Genomic DNA, 22,840 nt, shown 5'->3' on the forward strand with positions numbered 1-22,840 from the left:
AGACTGCGTCATAACTAATAACATGACAGCTATTGATAACTCTATTAATAACACACAGGTGATGTACGGCCAAGAGGACAAGGCCAGTGTCTGCGTGCTTGTTTTATTTTATCAGTGAATAGATACTGTAAAGTGTTGAATCTATGGACAAGAAAAGCTCTGGACTGTGCTGTAGCTTCTTATTTGTACAAGAAAAAACTGAATATTGAACTAAAATGGAGTTGCTTGATAGAAAGAGTAAAAAGTTGTAAAGACAGCATAGATAAAACTAGTGTTGTCACGATTTCGATACCACACTGATAGTTAAAAACACTCTTTCTTTAGACAATAGAATGCGATTTTCAACATCAAATCGTAGTACTTTCTTGAATATTCCCATGTGGACACATATCTTTCTATCCTGTGACTTTTAAAAATATCAATACCTGCTCAAATGAGTATCTAGTTTCGATATTATTTGTAGTATCGAATAGTGGTTGATTTTCTATACTTTTGTAGGGCTATAAGTAGGGATGTAACAATATCCAAATCTCACTGTACGATATTATCACAATATGCTTCTCACAGAACAATATTTATTTCGATATTTTGAAGAGGCTGATATAATTGTAGATGGAACAGTTTTTTGCTTTTAAAATACCTTGACAAGATTTTGTTGTGAATTATTTCCGTCATAATCCCAAGAATTCAAATAAAAAACATATCTCTTCATGTTATCTGTCTTGAAATGAATCATGGGATATGTAGTTCCCGATGTTTATAAGCTGTTGCTACTATAAAACCATGCACTTAAGCAAAGGCACTTGTAATTTGATATATTGTGACAGTCCACGATATTATTGTGAGACTTTTGACGATACGATATTGTTGCATCCCTAGTTATAAGATGAGAATAGACAATATGATGCAACTTCTGTATCCCTCCTCCTGATGCAGTGACCCAGAACACCTCAACCTAAATTTGGGTAAAACTCCTCCCTCAGCATCTTTGACTTTGCTGAATAAATACAAGGCAAACCATCGCATACAGATCTGTCTAATCTAAAATACTCAACATCTAACTTGAGCTGTCTCGTTATCTGATGCAATATTGGCTCAACATTAGACCTATACTATTCTTTTCTTCAAATCTTACAGGTCCATATTATGCTATTTTCTAATCTATTATATGTTCTAATGCTGTTTCCTCATCACAAACAGACCTGGAGTTGTGTTTTGTTTCATTCATTTAACACACAAAAGCTGCATATTTAGGCTGAATTCTTCTTTTAAACTGAAAACACTCTGCACCATATATTCCTTATAATATTTTTGATGATTTCAGTTCTGGAATTGTCTCTACGGAACAAAACTTGTAAAGTAGGCTAGCTGTTAACTTGAGAACTAGTGCAACTACATGACATCACAAGGTGGAGAGGAGCGTTTTGTGCTTCGGAGATGTAAACAAACGAATAATAAAGGATTAGTTAAACATGCGAATGAAACAAAACACAACTCCAGCTATGTTTTTGAGGAGTAACAACAATCTAAAGCTCAAAAGAGTCCATTTTGTGTTATATCGGGCCTTTAAACCATATCTTGAGATCAAAAGTCAGTCTCAAACTACACCGTATTTAAGGGAACCAAATCGCAAATTATGATAAATACAAAGCAAAATAGTACAAAAGTTAAAAGTGAGAACTCATCCCACACACTACAAGATCATATTAAGGACTTACTGCATTATAAATAACTGTATATTTAAAGTAAAGGAGCAAAGAGCTGTAGTCTATGCATTTTTAAGCAAATTAAAAGTCAAATCTGCATCTATTCAAACACAAATTGCCCTTTAATGCTTATAACAATCTTGCATCAGACTTATATTATAATTCTAAACGTGTAGATTTGTATGTTGTTAATAATGCATCGCTCACTGACCTCTCCTTCCATGTTCACAGTTGAGTCGTGACGATTTCCTAAAGAAAAGTGATCCTCAGGTGGTGCTTCAGTTCACTTCAGTCCAGAGCAGTGCCCGCCCAGTCGCGTTGGAAGCTGAGAAAAAAAACAAACGCACCGTTTTACAGCAGCTGTCCATGGTCCTTGCCGGCACGACCTCGCTTTTCTCCTAAACTAACGGACTATTCGTAATCAAAATCGGTTGAACAAGTCGTGCCAAAATAAGGAATTGCACAGAGGAGGGACTGTATTGCGTTGCCCTTGTTATATTTAAAATTTGAACGAAACTAACCCAACCCTACCTTTGCGCAAGCCCAAATAAACGTCCTTAAATAACCCAAATGTTGAAAAGCGCCTTACCTGTCGTGCCACAGCAGATGCAGAAACACAACACCGCGCCTCCTAGGGTTTGGCGTCTCCCGGTTTGAGATGCGAGACAGTTTGGCGCACGTAACGCACGCAGCGGCAGTGGCGGTGGCGTCTTGATTATTTATTTTACGTCGTTTCCATCCAGAGTTAGAGGAGGAGAGGAGGATGCTCGGACGCCCCGCCTCTATCGGGATTTTTTTTATTTTTTTTTTAGTGTGTTAGTCGGTCGAAGGGTTTGTACGCATGCGCAAAAGAAAGTCATGCGCTCCGGCGACGCAAGCGTGTGACCTTCAAAGAGAGATGCTGAGTGAGGTTGATGATGGCGCATAAAACGTGTTGTACAGACTAAGATGTGATGTTTTGTGGTTAATAAATGAATAAATACATAGGGAAAAACTAACTATAATGCAGCGTGTTTAACAAAGGGCCTATCCTGATGGCACGCACTGGCTTCCATTGTGATGCTGGAGAATGACACATCGCCAGTCAGCTGATGGTGCGTCATGGAGATGAGCCTAAAACGTATTCTGCTCTTATATAACATATTTTATTCACTTTTAGGAAGCGTGCCCCTCTCAGCAGAATTCCAGATCAGAGTTTTGATGGCCTCTGCAGTTTAAATTAGTTTTAAAAGCCTTATATTATCCAAAATTGACTCTTGTGAGCTTTAAGTCATGTTGCTACCTCCTCAAAAACAAACCTGGAGCTGTGTTTTGTTTCAATCACAAGTTTTATGATTAGTCTATCTACATCTCTAAAGCGCAAAATGTTCTGTTCCTAACTACCTTGTGATGTTATGAAGCAGTAGTTCAAGTTAACAGCTCACTTTTTTTAGCTTTATTTCATTAGAGAGTTATACTGATGATGGTTTTAACGAAGGTGTATGGAGTTTGAAAACACAGGAGGGCACTTCCTCTACTACCACCTGATATCACAAGATGTTTACTGTTTGAGAACACAACTCAGCCTGCAGTGTTTGCGTGTTAAACAAGTGTGAATGAAAGAACAAAACACAACAAAACACAACACTCATCATGTTTTTGGTGAGGTAACAACATTATAACAAAGAGTCTTTAAGTAGACACAAATCTGTTCTGCATTGTTTAGTCAAATATTAGAACTGATTTAGACTTATTTCTACCTGATAAAGTGTGGGTTTAGATCTGGTATTGTGTGAGAACATGGTGTTATCGTGGTAACAGTACAGTAGTCTTTCGGTTAGTTTTGACCTGGTTTAGAACAGATTTAGTACTGTTATCTTGTTGATCTAGACTAGTTTAGACCTCGCTTAGACCTATTTAAAGGGAAAAATGATTCTATACTATACTTGTCTTAATACCAGGTGAGGATTTTGTAGTCCTGTTTCAACCTAATTTATTGTCTGTGTCTATTCTTGTCTGTTCCCACATTAGTCTCTTATACTTAATACAAGTTTAGTTCAACTGTGATTTCAGTGATTTAAAGACATTTCTTAGTGTTAACTTTGAGAATGACTCAACTAGACAACCTCCCCAATTTTTTGTGGTAAAAATAATCCAATGCGTAAATCAAAGACAAAAGAACAAAGAATAAGAATGGAAGAATGACTCATTGCACATAATCATCATATTTAATAGGTTAGTTTTCACATTTTTGTGTTAGTGGAAGCAGAGTAAGTTCAAGACCAGTATTTACTTCAATGGTTTAAAAATGTGCTTTGCCATACAAATGTTTGAAATTTAACTGACAGTCCATTTTCCAAAGATTTCTTCGGTCTAGCACGAGTCTGTAAGTTGATCATTTACAGTAAGTATACAGTAGGAGACAATAATAATAAATATGTTATAACACTGATTAGATTTTTCCAGCAAAGTTTCCATTGTCCACTTGTTCATCCCATTTATTGACCTGCAGTGAGAGAGAGAGGAGGTTAAAATTAAGGATTTGGTTTACTGCTATTTTAGAGGAATGGTGAGTAATCAAAAGAATAAATCAATAATAAATAAAATGTCTTGAGTGGATGAGGCATATTGATGAGCCACTAGTGGGGGCAAGATAAGCATAACCTAGCAGTGTTGTAGTGTAGAGTTTAACAGCAAACTTTGTGCATTTCTCATGAAATCAAAACAAACAACTGATGTCATTTTAACAGTGCCCAGTAGAAAGACAGAATACTAACTAGAATAATCAGATAACACAATAATTTGGTTTTATTTTTGGTGTATTTACATGCCCAATATAAATCTGATCATCAGAACAAACCTGCACAGGAGTGAACAATCAGAAAGGAATCAGATTACTCAGTGGTGTGCCAGTGACAATACTGTTTTTGTGTCCTTAGGCAAGACACTTTCCCACATTGCTTAGTATGAAAGTAGTGTGTGTGAGAGTGATGGTGGTAGATGGTGCATATTGGCAGCTGCACTTCTGACAGAAGTGTGGAGTGAATGCATAATACACAAAATTGAGAAGTGACTTTGAGCATCTGGAAAAACACTCCTACATAAAGATTGATGCATTATTATGGTTCATTGTTAGTGCCAAAAAATACAGTTTCTTGGGCATAAGTATTTCTCTACCTATCATTATTATTATAATTAATCACATCAGATGTAATTGTTTACATGAGATTTCTATAGTCAGATAATGATCAGATTTTTGGTGTGCATTTTTATCAAAATTCTGTAATATTATAATTCTGTAACATTGCTTTACAAAGCAGAGTAAAATAAGTATAAGTATAAGTTGTTTTGATTTAGTATAAAAGTGTGAGAGTGACTGACCCAGCTGCTGGGGCAGATGCTCTTGTAGACCTTCTGGTACCACTCACACGGAGCAGTGTCCTGGTCTTTGGCTGAGAGGGCCTTGGTACATCTGTGGAAGTCTGCATCAACAATAACACAACACATAAACTTGACTCTTAAAACCCTTACATTTTAAAAACATAAAGCCACATGGTAATAAAACAGACATAACATTTTAGACTTGTGTGTGAAAAGTGCTAAGATAAAAGTTGCTTGATAATGCTTGATATTATGTCATGAAGTAACAAACTAAAATATAGTGTAGTACTATAGTAATATAGTTTCATTTGAATTCAGTTCAGTTTCAGCTCAACATTACTTAAGTGACGGTCAGTGGCCTGACTCAGTGCTGTCTTTTACCAAGGTAGTTTTGGAAGCAGTTGCGCGTCTGGTTGGTGTTGGGGAAGCGGGCGTCGAATGGAGCCGTGCTGTAGGATTTGATCTTTTCTTCAAAGTTGTCAGACATTTTGAGGTTTATGGGACTAACTATATCTGCAAAAGAGAAAGGAGATGATACATGTGAAAAAGAAATAAAGAAGAAATGATGCACTAATCAGAAGAGAAACAGGATTGTGACTGTTGACAGGGCGGCAACACGTTCCAAGTATGGATACAGATACTATAATGTATGAAGATACTACAGATACTATAATGTATGAAGATACTACAGATACTATAATGCAGGGGTGTCAAACTCATTTTGGTCTGGGAGCCGTATCCAACCTACTTTGATCCCAAAGGGGCTGGATCAAAAAACTCATGACATATAAACCCCAAAAATAACAATAAGTTCAAATATTTGTGTAGAGAAACACAAATCTATTACATTAATTGATGAATTCTTTCTTTTACAAAATATTATAATATTATGAACAACCTAAAACTTTAAGAAAAATGTAATTTCAACACAATGTTTTAACATGAACTTGTATGAAAATACAGTCCCTAACAAAAGTCTTGTCGCTTATCCATTTTGTAGAAACAAAAGCTTATAACCTGACTTTAAATTAATCGATTGGTTTTAGAAATGTCTCATATGAAAGTTAAACATTTGCAGGGTGGAAGGCAATATCAATAGCCTAAAATATCAAGAAGTATTAGCTCCTCTTACATTCCCAACCATAAAAGGGGTCAAATTTTGCAGCAGGATGGTGCTCCATCGCATACTTCTATCTCTACATCAAAGTTTCTCAAGGTGAAGAAGATGAAGGTGCTCCAGGACTGGCCAGCCCAGTCACCAGACATGAACATCATTGAGCATGTCTGGGGTAGAATGAAAGAGGAAGCATGGAAGGCAAAACCAAAGAATCTTGATGAACTCTGGGAGGCATGTAAGATGCTTTCTTTGCTATTCCTGACTTTCAAAATTAATTGTATGAATCATTGTCGAACCGCATGGATGCAGTCCTTCAAGCTCATGGAAGTCATACAAGATATTAAATATGGATCTCACAGCACCACTACTTAATTCACTGACGTTATGCAACATATTTTTGTATTTGAAGTAAATGATTTGTTCAATTTTCTGTAGGCGACAAAACTTTTGTCTTGCTAAAATCTGACCTTTCTGTGTTCATTAAATGATCAATCTTTCTTCAGTGAAGCAAATTTATTTTATTATATTGAGCATAATTTGGGAGGGTTTTAGCTTTCATATGAGACATTTCTAAAACCAATCGATTAATTTAAAGTCAGGTTATAAGCTTTTGTTTCTACAAAATGGAAAAGCGACAAGACTTTTGTCAGGGACTGTAGGTATAAGTGAATTTTTGTTGGAAAGTCCTGCACTCAGCTCCACTTTTCTCATGTTGGACATTTTTCTGATGAGGGTGTCACGGTCAACAGTCAAAACGATCGTCCTTTAAGAGCATTTGGAAAGAGACAAGTCTTCGTTTGTGCTGCTCTGGTGGGAGGGGCCACGTACAGAGACGCTGGAGACGCTGCTCTGATAAACACCACAGAAAATTAACAATATTTTAATAGAAAATATAATGAAAATATTTTAGTAGAAAATCAGCAGAGGGCCACATTAAAGGTCTTCATCATAGCACAGGTTTGACACCTGTGCTATGATGTATGAAGTATGAAACACTGAAACTGAAAAACAGACCAAAATAAAAACATGTTTTTCATTGCAGTTGTGTTTATTGCACTATAAGGGCCCTACAGGAGTAGGGCTGGGTATCAATTCGATACAGTGTACTTTCGATTCAGTACAATTCGATATGATATATTTCAAATCAATTCGATACAGTTCAGTGAAAAAAGGTTAAGTCATGGCTGTGTGAAAAATAATATTATTGTACTCATTTCATACTCTCAGAAACTCTCTGCTAGACACTTATAACCTCTCACATACTTTTTGCCTGTATGTCACCCTCATGCTGTGAATTCATGCTGTAACATTAAAGGCCCTGTAGAACGATCTCTGTGAGCTTTTTTTTTGCAATATACAACAGAAATCAACAGCTCTAAGTCCACTAAGTTTGTGCAAAGTTAATAAGAAAAACACCCATTTTACTCAAAACAGTTAAAATGTCAACACATGACATGTCAACACAAGAATTCTTACATAAAATAATTTAGTAAATTATTCATATTTCAATATTTCTGTACATCCCTATAGAGGAGGGACTTCTCCTGCTTGTTTCTTCAGCTATAATCTTCAACAATATAACATAAAACTTCTATCCCTATAGAAAATGTTCCAAAGTAAGTTATAGTTTCAACTTTCTTTTTCCAGGGAATCATGCAGGTGACTAGCCACCTCCAGAAAGTTATGTACTGTAATTTTAATGCATTTTAAGCGAGGGTGACCAGATTTTCAAAATAAACTGGGACATCCCTGGTTTGGGTTATTTTGGTAATGATACAATTGTGAAACGAGTGTGTGATTAAGGAAAATTGTTCTGCACTTGACACTAATGTGAGTCAGTATAGTCACATTTTCTTTGTGTTTTGGCCATTTTTAAGCGGCTTTTCTGTATTTTACCTCAATAAACTCTCTTTACTGTTGGCAGGGATCAGATTGGTCAAAAATAGGGACACCTGGGAAATTTCTTGTATAAAACTGGGAAAATCAGTGGTTTTGTCGATAAATCTGCTGGGACAGGGGACACAGGGTTCAACTGGGACTGTCCTGGGAAAATGTCATTTCCCTGGACAATTCATGTCAGAAGGATGTTCAGTATAAATAATAGAGACAGGATGTAAGAAAATTATATATATATATATATATATATATATATATATATATATATATATATATATATATATATATATATATATATATCTCATAACCTCTGCTGTATATATATATATATATATATATATATATATATATATATATATATATATATATATATATATATATATACACACACACACACTACAGTTATTATTTTTATGTTATTAATATTATTAGGCTAGCAGTAAAACGTAAAGGGTGACAGATGAAAGCGTGTCTTTTTCACTGTAAAATTATATATAGCACTTAGCTAACGTTAATCTGTCACAGTTCAAGTTAATTGTACGTGATTAATAGTTTAAAACAAAACTTAAAACGGTAAAGAAACAATAAATTGACACTTACAGTATTGCATAAAATACTAAATGTCTATAAGGATTAAGCTGAAGCAGAAAATAACATAAATTGGTGCTCACCGTCTGAACGGGACAGTTTAATCTCAGGAGCATCAGTTGCGTTTATCCCCGCGATGCAACATGGGAAATGTAGTGCAGAGGATTAAATTCGCTGGATAATGGACAGGAAAGGACTGACCTCTGCTGGACAAAATGGAGACGTGCAACCAATATTTTATAAGACAAAGAGAAGCACTATTTAATAACAAAAATACGTATTATCAACTGCGTACTGTTATTCTCGTTGTTTTGAATTATGCCATCCATATCTGACTACTTACCTTTGAATGATTGATTATGTTTAAAATCAAACATATTTTAAATGTGAGATAAAAATAATTTAGGCATTCCTCATGTCTTTATTATATTATTAGATAATAACTTTTTGGCATTTGCTCTACAGCATCCTCTGGTGTAATATTGCACTCACTACTATAGTAAAAATTCTTCTTTAGTTGTGAATAATCAGAATAATAACACAAAATTTTATACTATTATATTACTATTATATTTTCCGACCTTAATCTGAAAATGTACATTTAAACAAAAATATGTGTTCATTTCTTAGTAATACAAGAAAGTGTAGTGGACAAGAAGGCCAAACCTCCTTGTCAAAGGCTGATCTTGTCAGATTTCAGAAGCTAAGCAAGGCTGGGCCTGGTTAGTACTTGGATGGGGGACCAGTGGGGAAATCAGGTGCAACAGTTGGGGTGTCATTGTGTCCTTAGGCTAGACCGTGCACCCACAATGCCTAGTATGAAAGTGGGGTGAGTGCGAGTGTTGGTGGTTGGATTAACCAATGGTTAATGAATGAATAATGTGCTAATGTGCAAAGCAACTGACTGTGTGGGAAAGTGCTATACAAGACCAATGCTTTATTCTAAAGTGATTTTTAAATAAAGACATACCTACTGTGTGTAACTTCCTTCACTCTTTTATTTTCATCATTGCACTAAAACCTCAAGGTGACTGCTGCAATGCTACGTCAAATCTAGCATAAAGACTTCACAAAAACCAGCCCACCATTTTCACCCAGCGGACCGTCTCCCATGGCAACAGCTCAATATAAAGAAATGTTATGAACAGAAAAACCAGAGAGGCAGAGGGAATATATTTATAAAGGATAGTGCTAATCCTCTATGTGTGTGTCTGCTGAAGATAGGTTTGAAAGAGAAAGGAGAGAGAGACTGAAAGAGACAGAGAGGGCGGAGAGAGGACAGAGAGAGATACAGAGAGAGCACAGAAAGAGGGAGAGTGAGAAGGAAAGGTCGAAAGTGAGAAAGAGAAAGAGAGAGACAGAGAGAGGGAGAAAGGAGAGGGGTGGGGGAAAAATAGAGAGAAAGAGAGTGAGAGACAAAAAGAGAGAGCTAGAGATAGTGGCTCCAAAGTTCATGAAATGTTTGACTTCTTTTATTCAAAACTGACATATGAAGGACATTGACCATATTAAAGTGTATATATCCGCTTTCAAGTTTTATACATTTATATTTGGCTGGAGAAACTGTAACTGTAACATTATTTACAGCCAAAGACACAGTAGGACGAAAACTATGCAACTGTTAATGTGCGCAAAAGGCAACAAATAAGCAAGTATCTTACATTGAGTGCATTACATTTATACTTCATTCAGCTAAGCAGAGGTTACAAAAAAAATGAAAAATGGTCATCTTAAAAACATGTCAGCTTCATTCCTACAATATAGAAACATAGAAATGCATTTGGCCCACTAGCAGCAGAGGAAAACTCCTCTTGGCATTACAGTCAATGAAACAGAAGAATCATCGACATCGCAGGCCCTGTTCAGACCTGAACGCTGAGTGACTTTCTCAGAGGGAAGGCCTACAAAAAACAAAACAAAGCTCGCACCTAGCAGTAAAAATAAGTGTTACTGTCAGGACTGAACAGGGCCGAAAAACAACAGAATCAGTGCTAAAACCTCCACTCCCAGAGTGGTTATGGTACAACGTATAAAGTGGGTCACAAAAGTGCTATGGTCATCATTTACATATTGACATGTGCAAAAGTAGTTCATGATTTCAAAAAAATGCTATTTACATCCGGTATAAACTTTTGCCTTATATAATTGAAAATGCATAAAGTACAAAGCAGCATGGAGTGAGCTTAACCCCAGGCCCAGAGTCTCAGACAGGAATAGCAGGATCAGGTGCACCCAGGAAAATCCTACCTAAACCCTGTTAGCTTAGCATTAGCATTAGCTTGGTGACACGTTGAGTTTGGAATTGGTCAGGTGCCTCATGCTCTCTGCTCTCTTATGTAACAGTCTTTCAGAGAAATATCCAGTCACAGCTCTGCATCAACAAAACCAGGAACATCTCTTTATCCCACATCAGAGTCCATGTCATATGAAGAATATGTACATTGAATACATATGGTAGAGGACTTGAGCATTTTTAAACATGTGCATCTCTGCCTCCTTCTCACTTAAAACCTCCATTAAAATGGCAGTGCCCCCTCCACACAGATTGTAGCAGATAGGTGTCTTACAAAGACTACTTTTCAGTGTTATTGTAAACTTGCAAAAACAGGTTTAGATTTCAGATTTCTCTGGAGTCATCCTCTGTTGATCCAGGTAGCAACAGAGTTTTATAGATCCACCGAAAATGTCTCAACCAGCAGGTCTCTATAAACAGTAATCCAGTGCACTTAAGCGCCTCATTTTCTCCTTGACCTCATGTTGTAATGTTGATGTTAAACATTGGCTTCTGGACTGGGCACAGCTCAGAGCTGCAGAGTCATTGGCCATGTCCTGATGGGCGTAAATCCTCTTAAACTGCAGCACACTCCTGTCCTCCTGCAGGAGCAGGGAGCCAACATGTGAGGGGTGGGAACTACATGAAACTCCACAGTTCAAACTCAATCACACTGAGCCCTGAGGGCTGGGCAGGCTTCTGTAATGATATAATCTTATATGGCCCATGCTCCACAGTAACCCCCTCAGCGGGGCTCAGTGACAGAGTTCATGTTGGAGCTCGGCCAGTCCTCCGTGAAGCTCCACCTCCCCCTGGGTCCAGGACAGGACGTCCCCTTCCAGGTGCCCATTGCAGGTCGCCTGGCTCTGGATCTCTGCAGGGGTCAGGACTCTGGACCAGAGCTGCAGGTCTGACATTTGTCCCATAAAAGACTGAGTGACGTCGAAACGGCCCCCAACATCGTCCTGTGGAGAAGAGAAGGTCATCAGGAAACACAGGTCACTGATGAGTAGGTGTGTTCACAGCAGTTTGACAGACACTATGTAATGTGTAATATGTACTAGTATATGGGCTGCACACAGAGTATCAATAGTGCATGTATGACAGGGTCCATACCTGTTCCTGTCCCAGGATGAAGACCCCTCCTGCTCTCACAGCCTGCCAGGGCGACAGGTCCCGGCCCGAGCCCCTCTTCTGCCCATCCTGGAACACCTCCCAGACTCCGTCACGTGTGGCCCAGGTCACACACACGTGATGCCATTTACGGTCAGACAGAGACAGGGGCAGAGTCACCGCCTGAACATATAGAGCACATGAGAACATGTTACTTAAAGTATTCACCCAGAGCAACATCCTCTGTCCAGGAAACAGCAACACAATGACCCTTTAATTGTTTAATCAGTCCATCCGGAAGCTAGTGTCCTAGGAAACAAAGGTGACACTTGGATCCTGTTCTGAAGACACGTCCACACTTCATTAGAGCAATCCACTAAGACAATTAGATTAAGCTGTGTTTGTTTGTAGAGGTCTGAAGAACCCGACCGACACACGCCCTTTGTTATTAGAGGAGACATTTGATCAGCCTTTCCAAGAATCTGAAAGAATGAGCTGAGTGGAATACTTTGATTATTAAGTTCACCAATATAATTCATAGATTCACTGGACTTCATCAATGACGAGGTCTCTTTGGGATGTCCCTGTCATCCTACCTGTCTTCTGTACAGAAATGACATGTTGGTGATGCTGGCCTTTTACATTAGATAGAGATCTATTTATGGCTCTATTAATGGCTGTCTTAGAAATATGTTAAGTTCAAATAAAAATCAGACTCCTCACCTTGTCGTCGATTAGCAGCTGCATTGGGTTGCTGCCCCACTCGATCAGCACAAGTTCGTTGGTTTGTCCCGGGACGGCATAGGAGAAGGGGGTCCCAAGGCCAGGACCTGCCCCTGGCTTGATCCACAGACACACAGTCAGAGAAAAGAGTTCCTCGGCCACAGAACGCTTCATTCGTCCATACATGTAGTTAGATTTGAGAGGGAAATCCAGCAAGAAAGCACTGGGACTATGCAGCTTTGGGAGAGGTTTTCCTGAAACAAACATGGGGGAGACAGTATGAGATCACAGACCTTCATCAGACATGTTCCTACAAGATGTAAGATGTTTAAAGAATAATAATAATCATAGTCTTACCGTGGTCAGTGTCTTCATGGTGAAGCTGGCCCAGTACAGCCTCCAGTTTTCTATGACCAGAGTGAGGGTTTTTAGTTTGGTCTTTATCGATGTGGTCTTTGTCAACATCATGGTGATCATCATGGTGATCGTCATTGCCATCATCATGGTGATCGCTGTGGTGGTCCTTGTGATATTCGTAATGGTGGTCTCTATAATGATGGTCATTTCGGTGGTCATTGTGGTGATCATAATGATGATTCCCATGGTGACTGTAGTGATGATTGCTATAGCGGTTGCCATGGTGACTGTTATGGTGATCATAGTGGTGGTTGTCATGGTGATCGTCATGGTGATCATAGTGGTGGTTGTCATGGTGATCGTCATGGTGACCGTAGTGGTGGTTGTCATGGCGATTGTCATGGTGATCATCATGGTGGTCGTCATGGTGGTCATCATGGTGGCGGCTATGGGAGTTGTGATGTCGGCCATAATTGTCATGGTGAGTGTCATGGCGTCCATGATGGCTGCCATAGTGACTGTATCGGTGATTTCCATGGTGGTCGTCATGGTGGTTGTCATGGTGACCATTGTAATGGTCATCATGGTGACCATTATGATGGTCATCATCGTGACCGCTGTGATGATCGTCTTGACCGCTGTGATGGTCGTTGTAACCGCTGTGATGGTTGTCATGGCGACCTCTGTGACTGGTGTAGTGGCCAAGGCCACGGTGCGTGTCATGGCGGTCGTTGTGATGAGTGTCATGGTGATTGCTGTAATGATGATCGTCATGGTGACCGTTATGATGGCTATCATAGTGATGGTCATCATGGTGACTGTTATGATTGTCGTGGTAACCAGTTTGATGGTTGTCATGGTGACTGTCGTGATGGTCGTCATGGTGATCATGGTAGTACTCGTGCAGCTGTTCCTCTAGAGCGTGGATCTTCCTCTGCAGCAGGTCCCTCAGAGAACTGGAGTACGAGCTGCTCGAGTTACGAGCCTGAGACAGATACACAGAGACAAAAATCAACGTGATATGACCATATAATAGTAATACTATAGAATTCTATGGAAATACTGCAGTACTCAGAGAGCTAACACAAAGAAGACATCATTGTGACTGTACTGCAGTACAGACATATTACATTACAACTACTGCCTCTACAGTATTTACAACTGTGGGTAAGACTGAGTTTAAGTGTTCACTGCTCATCTTCATACTTTGAACAAGGGACATGATAATCAGAGGTGCACTGTGTAAAATAAAACGTTTTTCTCCTCTGTGTTGATGCCTCGTCAGAATAAATCCGAATGTGTTCAGTATCAGTCTAGAACATGGTTACATGTATAGACAGGGCAGGTGAGCCTAATGGAAGCTGATTGTCCAATGCTGTGGTGCCTCCTGTTAGAGCATTACAGCTACAGCCTTTGTTTTGACTCTTCAGAACAGATCCATTTCACTGTCTCAGTGCTGTGTGCACTCACTTTAGAGACAGAATATATGGAGATAAATGAGCCCCTAATGTACAACTATGGATATGGTTGGATATTTCTAGAAGTTCATTGTGTTTATTATTTTAGTTGTAGTTCCTTTGTTTTGTTGTGGTGCAAAGCTCTATTTGTGTCTAGAACAAAGAGCAGAGGGGTGGACCTGTGCATTTGGATAAGAAAGATATGGTACCCCAAACCATCTTGAAGCATTTCACTGAAAGTCCCTTCTCTTCTCAAATCATTTCAGTGGCAGTTGTCCGAGACCTGGTGGCGACTGTTGCTAATGACAAACTTCTTCTTTGTTGCTGTGATTCTTTCAAAACTGTGACCTTTTCTGACGTGAGGATTGACCTCAATTAAGTCCAGCCCCGTACAGATAGAGCAGAGGCTCAGCCCTGAGGCTCAGCCCCGAGGCTCAGCCCTGAGCCTCTGTCTGAACTGAGGCTTGGGTATAAACTGCCTTACCAGGCTCTGTGTTTACTCGTTCATCTGCAGTTGCGTCTAACTTAAGTTGCATTTTACTTCTGCTTTGTTTTAACATGTGTTTGTAGACAGAATCTCCAGAATCTCTGTTTCTCTGAAATGTGTTCTGACTGAAGTATAACATGACATTCTAAATAAACAAGAACTACTAAAGTTTAAGCTTAAAGGTGCAATGTGTAACTTTTCTGAAATGTTTCACAATATGGTATTAAACCCCTCTATCTTCATAGAGACCAAACCAGAAAGTTACAGGTCAGATCTGTGGAGAAGCAACCCTGCTCACAGTCAGAATGAGTTTTTTTTTCTATTTATTTTTGAGCTATAAAATCACCTGTATTTGAATAAATGTAAGGCAGAGCTGTTTAATGTCATACCATGGAACATTCCAGGAAAAGTAAAGACATGCATAGAAACAAGCAGGTGACAAACACCAAACCAAAAAGTTACATAGTGCACTTTTAATATCAATGATTATAACATACATAAAGTGAATGTGCATGCGTCCTGTATAATTAGCCTGTTAGCACAGTATGTGTGTGTGTGTGCGTGTGTGGCGTATGTGTGTGTGGTGTATGAGTAGTGTCAGATCTGTAGTGCGTTGGGCCGGTTCGCTCTGTTAGCGTGGTACCTGCAGACTCTCAAGCCGCTCCTTCAGCGTCTGCAGAGTTTTGCTTGTTTGTTCTGGGGAAAAGTTACTGAACTTTGAGCTGGTCCGATGGTTGCCATGGTAATAGTGATGGTCACCACTATGGTAACCTGAGGGACTGTGATGGCTGTCATGATCGTTGTCATGGTGACTATCATGATGGTTGTCGTGATGGTCATCATGGTGACTTCCATGATGGTTGTCATGGTGACTACTGTGATGGTCATCATGGTGATTGTCATGGTGGTTGGTATGGTGACTGTAATGGTAATTATCATGGTAACCCCCTTCACAGCGTGTTAGTTTAGCCGTTAGCTCCCGAATGGTTTCTCTTTGGTCCAGAATGGTCTCTTTCTGACGCACCAGACTCTCGCGCAAATGCAGAATGGTGGATTTGGCCTCCTCCGACATGAAGCCGCTCCAACCACTACTGGAGCGACTCCCCGAGCTACCACCAGGGGGCACAGCGGGAGGAGAGTAGCAGCTCGGGTCAGCCTCTGGAGAGATTGGGGTGCACACAAACTTAGGGCTGATGCCATAGTCCATGGAAACCCCCGCGGCACTGGACAGGAAGTAGAAGAAGATCAGAGATTTTAGAGGACAGATGGGGAGAATGAGAGAGGAAGCTCCCAGGTTTTGATGCCTCAGTAACAGAGGCATGAGGCTCAGAGGACCCAGGTCTTTGGCCATAACTGTTCATCGGAAACTCTCCCCCACAAACAGAAGCCAAACTCAGACTGAGATCCAGCATGAATGGGACTCATTGGCTTTGAGATGGTCATGGATCAGGCAGAGCATGTCAGAGATAACACCATTATAAGTGATACGACCCGGGCAGTCCTCCTTTCACAGTCTGGTTGGCAGCACTGCAGATATGTGAGTTCTTCACAGGTTTGTGTTTGGGACAAAGCCCCCCTGCCAGCTTCTGGCTCTGCTCCTCCTCTCAGCAACAGCCAAGTGTAATCTCTTTAACTCAGGCTCCTAATCACTGCTGTGAGGTCCACCTGAAACAAAGACACAGGGAAATCAGACACTCATTACTTGTGGTGAACAGCTCCTGTCCAGTTATTTATTATATTTCGACCTACATTAATCTGCACTGCCCCTATTTTGTAAACAAATTTTCAGGTGGTCTGCATGGATAGTTCAAGACTTAAATAATTTTATACATGTGCACTCTCTGGACTGATCCCATTGGCACTAGATTTAGTTTTTGTTGACTTTGCTTTTTGATTGGCCTTGTTCACATACACTGCAAACGATTCTCCCAAACACACACCAAGAGCCATGTTAGAGGCATCAACTGATCACTGAACCTATTTCTATGACAACTCACTTCAAGCAGACAGAGCCCCATGAATAACACTCTCACAGGTACTGTACGTGCGGTTCTTTAATTTGAGGTTAAATACACTGTGAAGGCTAATTGAGCTGGTGGCAGCAGAAAAAAACTTAATGAGCAACACGCAGACAGACCCAGACCCACCTGCACAGACAGACCAGACCCAGACTCACCTGCACAGACAGACCAGACCCAGACTCACCTGCACAGACAGACCAGACCCAGACTCACCTGCACAGACAGACCAGACCCAGACTCACCTGCACAGACAGACCAGACCCAGACTCACCTGCACAGACAGACCAGACCCAGACTCACCTGCACAGACAGACCAGACCCAGATTCACCTGCACAGACAGACCAGACCCAGACTCACCTGCAGACACAGACCCAGATTAACCTGCGCAGACAGACTAGACCCAGGCTCACCTTAACAGACAGACCTAAACTCACCAGAGAGACAGAGGCAGGAGTAGATGTCAAACAACAGCTCTGCACTGCCCTTTCATATAAACAGGCCTATGTGCTTTCTACTGTATGTTAATGTCACTGTGGACTGTGTAGGTTGGCCTGAGGTCAGCCGTGTTCACACCCATTCTCCCTGTTCTCTGAGACCTCCTGTTTAAAGCACTCTCAGAGCTTTTAATGTGAATCAGAATGTGACTGTCATGTTCACACCAACTCAAGCACTGCTCTCGGAGCAAATGCTCTTTTACATCAACCGAACTAGTGACAACCTAAAGCAAAGAATCTGACTTTTAAGGTTCAGATCTGAGGAGACAATGGCTTGAATCTTAGAATCATGGCAGTTCAAATGCACTGCTCTTCCTAGTTACTGCTGTTGTGTCTTTGGGCAACACACTTTCCCTACTGTAACACCGCTCTATCATTGCCTCAGATGGATAGTGTTTGTCCTCGTGCAGCGGTTGATTCCCTTTAATCTGAGTCTGGACTTAAAGACAACACTGAGACTTCATGACACCTCCAGGACACGTGTCGCTCTCTCTCTTCTCACTTTCAGACACTCACACTCAGGCACAGAGGGGAGGGGTCGCTGTGAGGGAGGAGGTTGGCAGCTCATCCCTGACCAAGACAAGGCAAGACATCTCATCAAATTGACTCTCAGTGGATACATTGTCACTTCTCTGTACACTAATCCAGAACAGTTGGGGCTACACAATCAGCTAAACACTACTGAGTGTGGAAAGTCAATAAATAATAGTCCAGCACAGGGATTTGAGGAACTTCAAGCATGTTATGTGCTCCTCTCTCTTCCTCTCATCCTATTGCTCCACTCCACCTCTCTTCTCTCCTCCTCCTCAGAGCTCTCACCTCTGCTCCTCTTCTTTTCTCCCTATTCCCTTCTCCTCCTCATTCTTCTCTCCTTCTCTGTGGTCCTCTTAATGGGATCGGGGGCCTTAGTGCTCTTAGCCTAGGCTCTGACCCACTAGGTCACTGTAGCCACACGTGTTCAAGCGTGTGCTTCGTTAACGGTAATTGTAAAAGTTCTAATGCAATTGACTTCTGAACTGAGGGATCAGGGTTACCTCTGTTACTGCAATACTCATTATAACCAATACTCCAGCAGCAGCTAATGATTATTTGGGTAATTTATTAATGGAATAATTATTCTTTTGATTAACTGATGAGTTGTTTAGTAAAAGCGTGTGACTGTGGAAATTTGATAAAATTTGACCCACCTAAAGATAATCAAAGCCTCTTTTTACTTAAAGGTCACTAGTTTCTTATGTTTTGCATGTTTTTATGGTATTTTTAACAGTAAAAATGAATAATGTAATTGAATAACTGGATGACAGATACGTTTAATGCCATGTGGAACATTCCAGCAAACAGCTCATGGAAACAGGCAATAGGTGGATCCCCACATCAGAGGATAACCTCCAGCTGAACCTGACTCAGCAGCTCAGCTCTGACAGACCTTTGGCTTTGCTAAGCATTGTGGGAATATTTTGGTCGTGAGAGAACACAATGATAAAGATCCATCACACATATTTGTTACAAAAGAACAGCTAAGACCTGGTTCACTCTTGATTAGATAAAATGTGGGTCATGTATTAAAAAAAAATCCACAGTTATGTTTTTCACTGTACATACTGAAAATATTCAATATTCAGTGTATGTATCTTGTTTCGGTCACTCTGCCCCAGGGCGGCTGTGGCTGTAGATGCTGACTTCCTCATTCTTCAGGGTTTCTGTGTTTAAGATGACATCACAACATTCAATAGGCCAATAATATTGAATTACAGATGGAGGGCAGCTGAAAATGATTAAAACAACCAATCTGAAAAGCATCTGTATGGTGTGTGTGTGTTTAAGGGTCTGAGGTCGAGTTTAAAGTCATGTGATGTTTGTTTACAGGTCAGACTCTGAGGCCAGTCCCACCTGAGCTGCACGTGGCTCCATCATCAACAAAACAAGAGAACAGGAGGGCACAGGTGGACAAAGGGCAATTTAAAAATACACAATGTCACTTTTCTGTCTCAATGGGGACGTTATTGCTTTGCATGGTGTGCGTGATGTTTCACCCATGGCAAAAATGTCTAATGTCTGGAAGCATGTTTTTTTTTTTAATTATTCTTTTTACTATGCATAAAATAACTGAATGTAGAACAACTCAGGTATTCCACCAGATAAGACACAAAGTATACCTTTAATCGACTGATAAGAACTGGCAAAGCTTTTTGGTCTAGAGGCAGTGGGGGTGTAGTGTGAGCCTCATTAAAGAAAAGAACTTCTAATGTGGTATACTGTAATACCTCTAGTCAATAAGGACTTTTACAGTATTCCATTTTGTCTAAATGTATTCATTTAGAAAAAATGCTGTCAGAAAAAGGTGTCCTTTGTTCGCAAATTGTCCCTGCCTTTTTGGATCGAATTTTCCATGTTGATGACACAGGAAGAGATTTCTCCACAAACTGCGAGTTAAATATAAAATTATGTAAATCTATGATCAGTATTGAATCTGCAGTCACTTATGGTACCTTTGGGTTTTGGTGGACTTTTAAAATACATGAAATTATAGAAACAAAAACATCTGATTATCGATGCACTATGTAATTTTTCTGGTGAGGTTTCCGCCACCTGAGTGTCCCTAGAATGTTCCACAGTATAGCATTACGGTTATCTATTTTTTATGACACAAAAATACATTGAAGAAGGGTCCCCTCTCCACAGATCTGAACTGTGGCGTCATTCTCTTTGCTACATGTCAATAGAAACATTTACTGCAGAACATTCCAAGCTAAGAAGCTCTCCATGGAAACAAGAAAGTAGCGTACGTTCCACAAGAAAAGTTACATAAAAAGTCAAGTTATCTAACTTTTGGCTTTCTGAGTACCACCACATCTAAATCACGTATGACAGGACTATTCCAGGTCTGATCTAGGGTTAAACCAGGTCTCAAAGAGGACAACATTATTTTTACTGTAGTTCCAAACAAGAAACAAGTCCAAAAAAGTGCATAAAATGAACAGCCACAAACAGAAGACAAACACAGATTCACCTGAAAGAGCTCATGTACCAAAATTTGAGAAACACTAATCAAAGCTTTACAAGTAGCTCAAACAGAGAACTCCATTACCAACTATCAATGTAAACTAAACACTACCAAAACTCACCATCATGTCGGCCTTGAAACATTCTAATATTCCATTTGCAGTGAATCGGGTTTGTACAGAGCAGTGTGCTGGAGCGTGGTCCTGCTCGCTCCTGCTCGGCTCTGCTCCTCACTGATCTGCTCAGAGGATTGAGCTTTGGAGGATAATTTTAACCAGCATTAGCCACAGACACACTCTTGCGTACGGCCTCTACTCTACACACGACACACTCCTCTGTACGGCCTGAACACACTACACACTCCTCTGTACGGCCTCCACTCTAAACATAAACATAAACATCTAACTGTTTCCCATCTAAGACTGGCCTTGGCTCTTATATTTACTGTTTCTTTGTGACTGCTGAAATTCCTAGCTCTCTGGCATTTTTGTTTTGTAAAGGTAGCTCACTGGAGAAAAAAGGTTAGAGACCCCTGTTCTAGAGTCGAGTCATTAAATAATATTTGATACTGCTCCCAGATTAGGTGACACATTGGTTAAGTATATAGCACTCTTGCGTCACAGCAAAAAGGTTCTGGGTTTGACTCCTAGGCCTTTCTGAGTGTAGTTTACAGGTACAGTATCTTTGTCTGCCTGAGTTACCCTCATCAAACCAAAACAAGCACAATAAGTCAAGTTCTTGAGGTAGTCCTGACTGACAAGAGAAGCTCCAACATCTGCAGATGGGTTCACTGCTCCTCACCAGCAGTATAGAACGATGGGTCAAATGCAGAGGACAACTTTCCCTATGAGGATAAAAAAGTGTACCTCAACCTTGGTCTCTTCCTGTATGGACAATGAGAAATAAAATTCTGTCAACTTGGACAAAAAAATTCTATCAACTGGACAAAAGTTTTTGTTGATCGAATATGTTTTGCAGCTCATCTAAGCTGTCTGCTGCGAAACATATTCGATCAACAAAATAGAAGAATTGAATTTAGCCTTTGCTATGGATCCTACCTGGACAAACTCTTCCTGTATGGATTATGTGGTATATTTATTTATAAGAATAATAATCATGTTGACATGGTAGTGCTCGGTTCATTGTTAGAATTCTTAGAATCAGCATTGCAAGTTCACTGGCATCAGCTGCAGAATGAACTGAGGATTAAGGTGAAACAGGAAGTTTACTTAACCTAGAGATCTGAGCACCAGGGTGAGTAACACAGTAGGGAGACTCCTACTGTGCAACAAGAGGACTGCAATAATGCAACACGTCCTGGTTTAGACCTGACTTAGAGTTTGGCCCTGCCCTTGACCAGATTTAATCCAGTTTTAGTTTAGTTATCACTATGTCGTAAATAAATAAACAAACAAACAAATAAACAAACAAATAAACAAACAAACAAACAAACAAATAAATAAATAAATAAATAAATAACGTACCACTCTCTAATCTAAATGTATGCTTTTGATTCAAATTTAAATATCAGAAAATGCTAACATGAACGATACTATTGTTGAGGAAAATACCTTAGTTCCTGCTTAGATAAAAATTACACTTGAAACAGAAATAAAATCCAGATAATTTATTTATTCCAATATTAGAAAGTCATACTCGTACAAGGAGTCTGTGCTGACCTTCCCATGCAGAGACTGAGTATTTACGCCTATACAATGATTTTTAAACGCAAACTATAGTAGGAGGCGACCTTGGTTTAGACTTCGCTGGCCTCTTCGCTGGTGCACAGGTCAGCCAGGCCTCTTGACACGTTGCACAATCTTATGCGACTGTGACAAGGATCCCCCGGATTCATCTCACTCCTCTTACGGGAGCGTCTTGCTGCTCTGATCAGGGTGATGAGTCGTGAGTCAGCATATCCCTATCAATAAGTCCTTGCCCTATTTAGTTAATTGATTAGACATATAGATAGAAATAGAATATCTTGTACGTGAACTGAACCTATCTCTGCATCCCTCAGCTGTAACCTAGTCCCTGTTTTCCGGGTCATTGTACAGTGAATTATAACACAAACAGACACAGTCACTTGGTATCATTGTCCTAAAAGTGGTTCATAACTTGGATAACTTGGCATATCAACACAAAGATTATTCATATAAATGTATAATATTACTGAGCCTAAAATAATTCCCTGTGGTACACCTCCGAAAAAAAAGAGGCCCCTGAAAATTAAACCAGTTGTGAC

The 22,840-nt window shown here is 39.9% G+C and overlaps 3 protein-coding genes across 3 annotated transcripts in view; all 3 read right to left on the bottom strand.

Moving 5' to 3' along the window:
• Positions 1-2,390, bottom strand: part of LOC110162173 (solute carrier family 2, facilitated glucose transporter member 1-like) — a 32,403-nt gene extending 30,013 nt beyond the window's left edge. Inside the window, exons 1-2 of the mRNA XM_055157235.1 lie at positions 2,296-2,390; positions 1,918-2,031 (exon numbers count right to left, since the gene is read on the bottom strand). Coding sequence (XP_055013210.1) covers positions 1,918-1,929 — 12 coding nt within the window. The 5' untranslated portion in view covers positions 1,930-2,031; positions 2,296-2,390. The remainder of the gene's footprint in view (positions 1-1,917; positions 2,032-2,295) is intronic.
• Positions 2,391-4,055: 1,665 nt separating this feature from the next.
• On the bottom strand, positions 4,056-8,770 carry LOC110162166 (cytochrome c oxidase subunit 6B1-like). The gene is made up of 4 exons (XM_020927024.2): positions 8,751-8,770; positions 5,448-5,579; positions 5,067-5,167; positions 4,056-4,191 (listed from the first exon to the last, which is right to left on the bottom strand). The coding sequence occupies exons 2-4, from the start codon at positions 5,551-5,553 to the stop codon at positions 4,138-4,140; spliced, it is 261 nt and encodes an 86-aa protein (XP_020782683.1). The 5' UTR covers positions 5,554-5,579; positions 8,751-8,770; the 3' UTR covers positions 4,056-4,137.
• Positions 8,771-11,694: 2,924 nt separating this feature from the next.
• On the bottom strand, positions 11,695-16,427 carry LOC129410146 (neuronal pentraxin-1-like). Its single transcript, XM_055157599.1, has 6 exons — positions 15,720-16,427; positions 13,912-14,117; positions 13,133-13,572; positions 12,776-13,029; positions 12,056-12,235; positions 11,695-11,904 (listed from the first exon to the last, which is right to left on the bottom strand). The coding sequence occupies exons 1-6, from the start codon at positions 16,425-16,427 to the stop codon at positions 11,695-11,697; spliced, it is 1,998 nt and encodes a 665-aa protein (XP_055013574.1).
• Positions 16,428-22,840: the final 6,413 nt, after the last annotated feature.

This window comes from Boleophthalmus pectinirostris, unplaced genomic scaffold, assembly GCF_026225935.1.
Source record: "Boleophthalmus pectinirostris isolate CB_2022bp ecotype Guang Dong unplaced genomic scaffold, ASM2622593v1 HiC_scaffold_21, whole genome shotgun sequence".
NCBI classification, from domain to species: domain Eukaryota; kingdom Metazoa; phylum Chordata; class Actinopteri; order Gobiiformes; family Gobiidae; genus Boleophthalmus; species Boleophthalmus pectinirostris.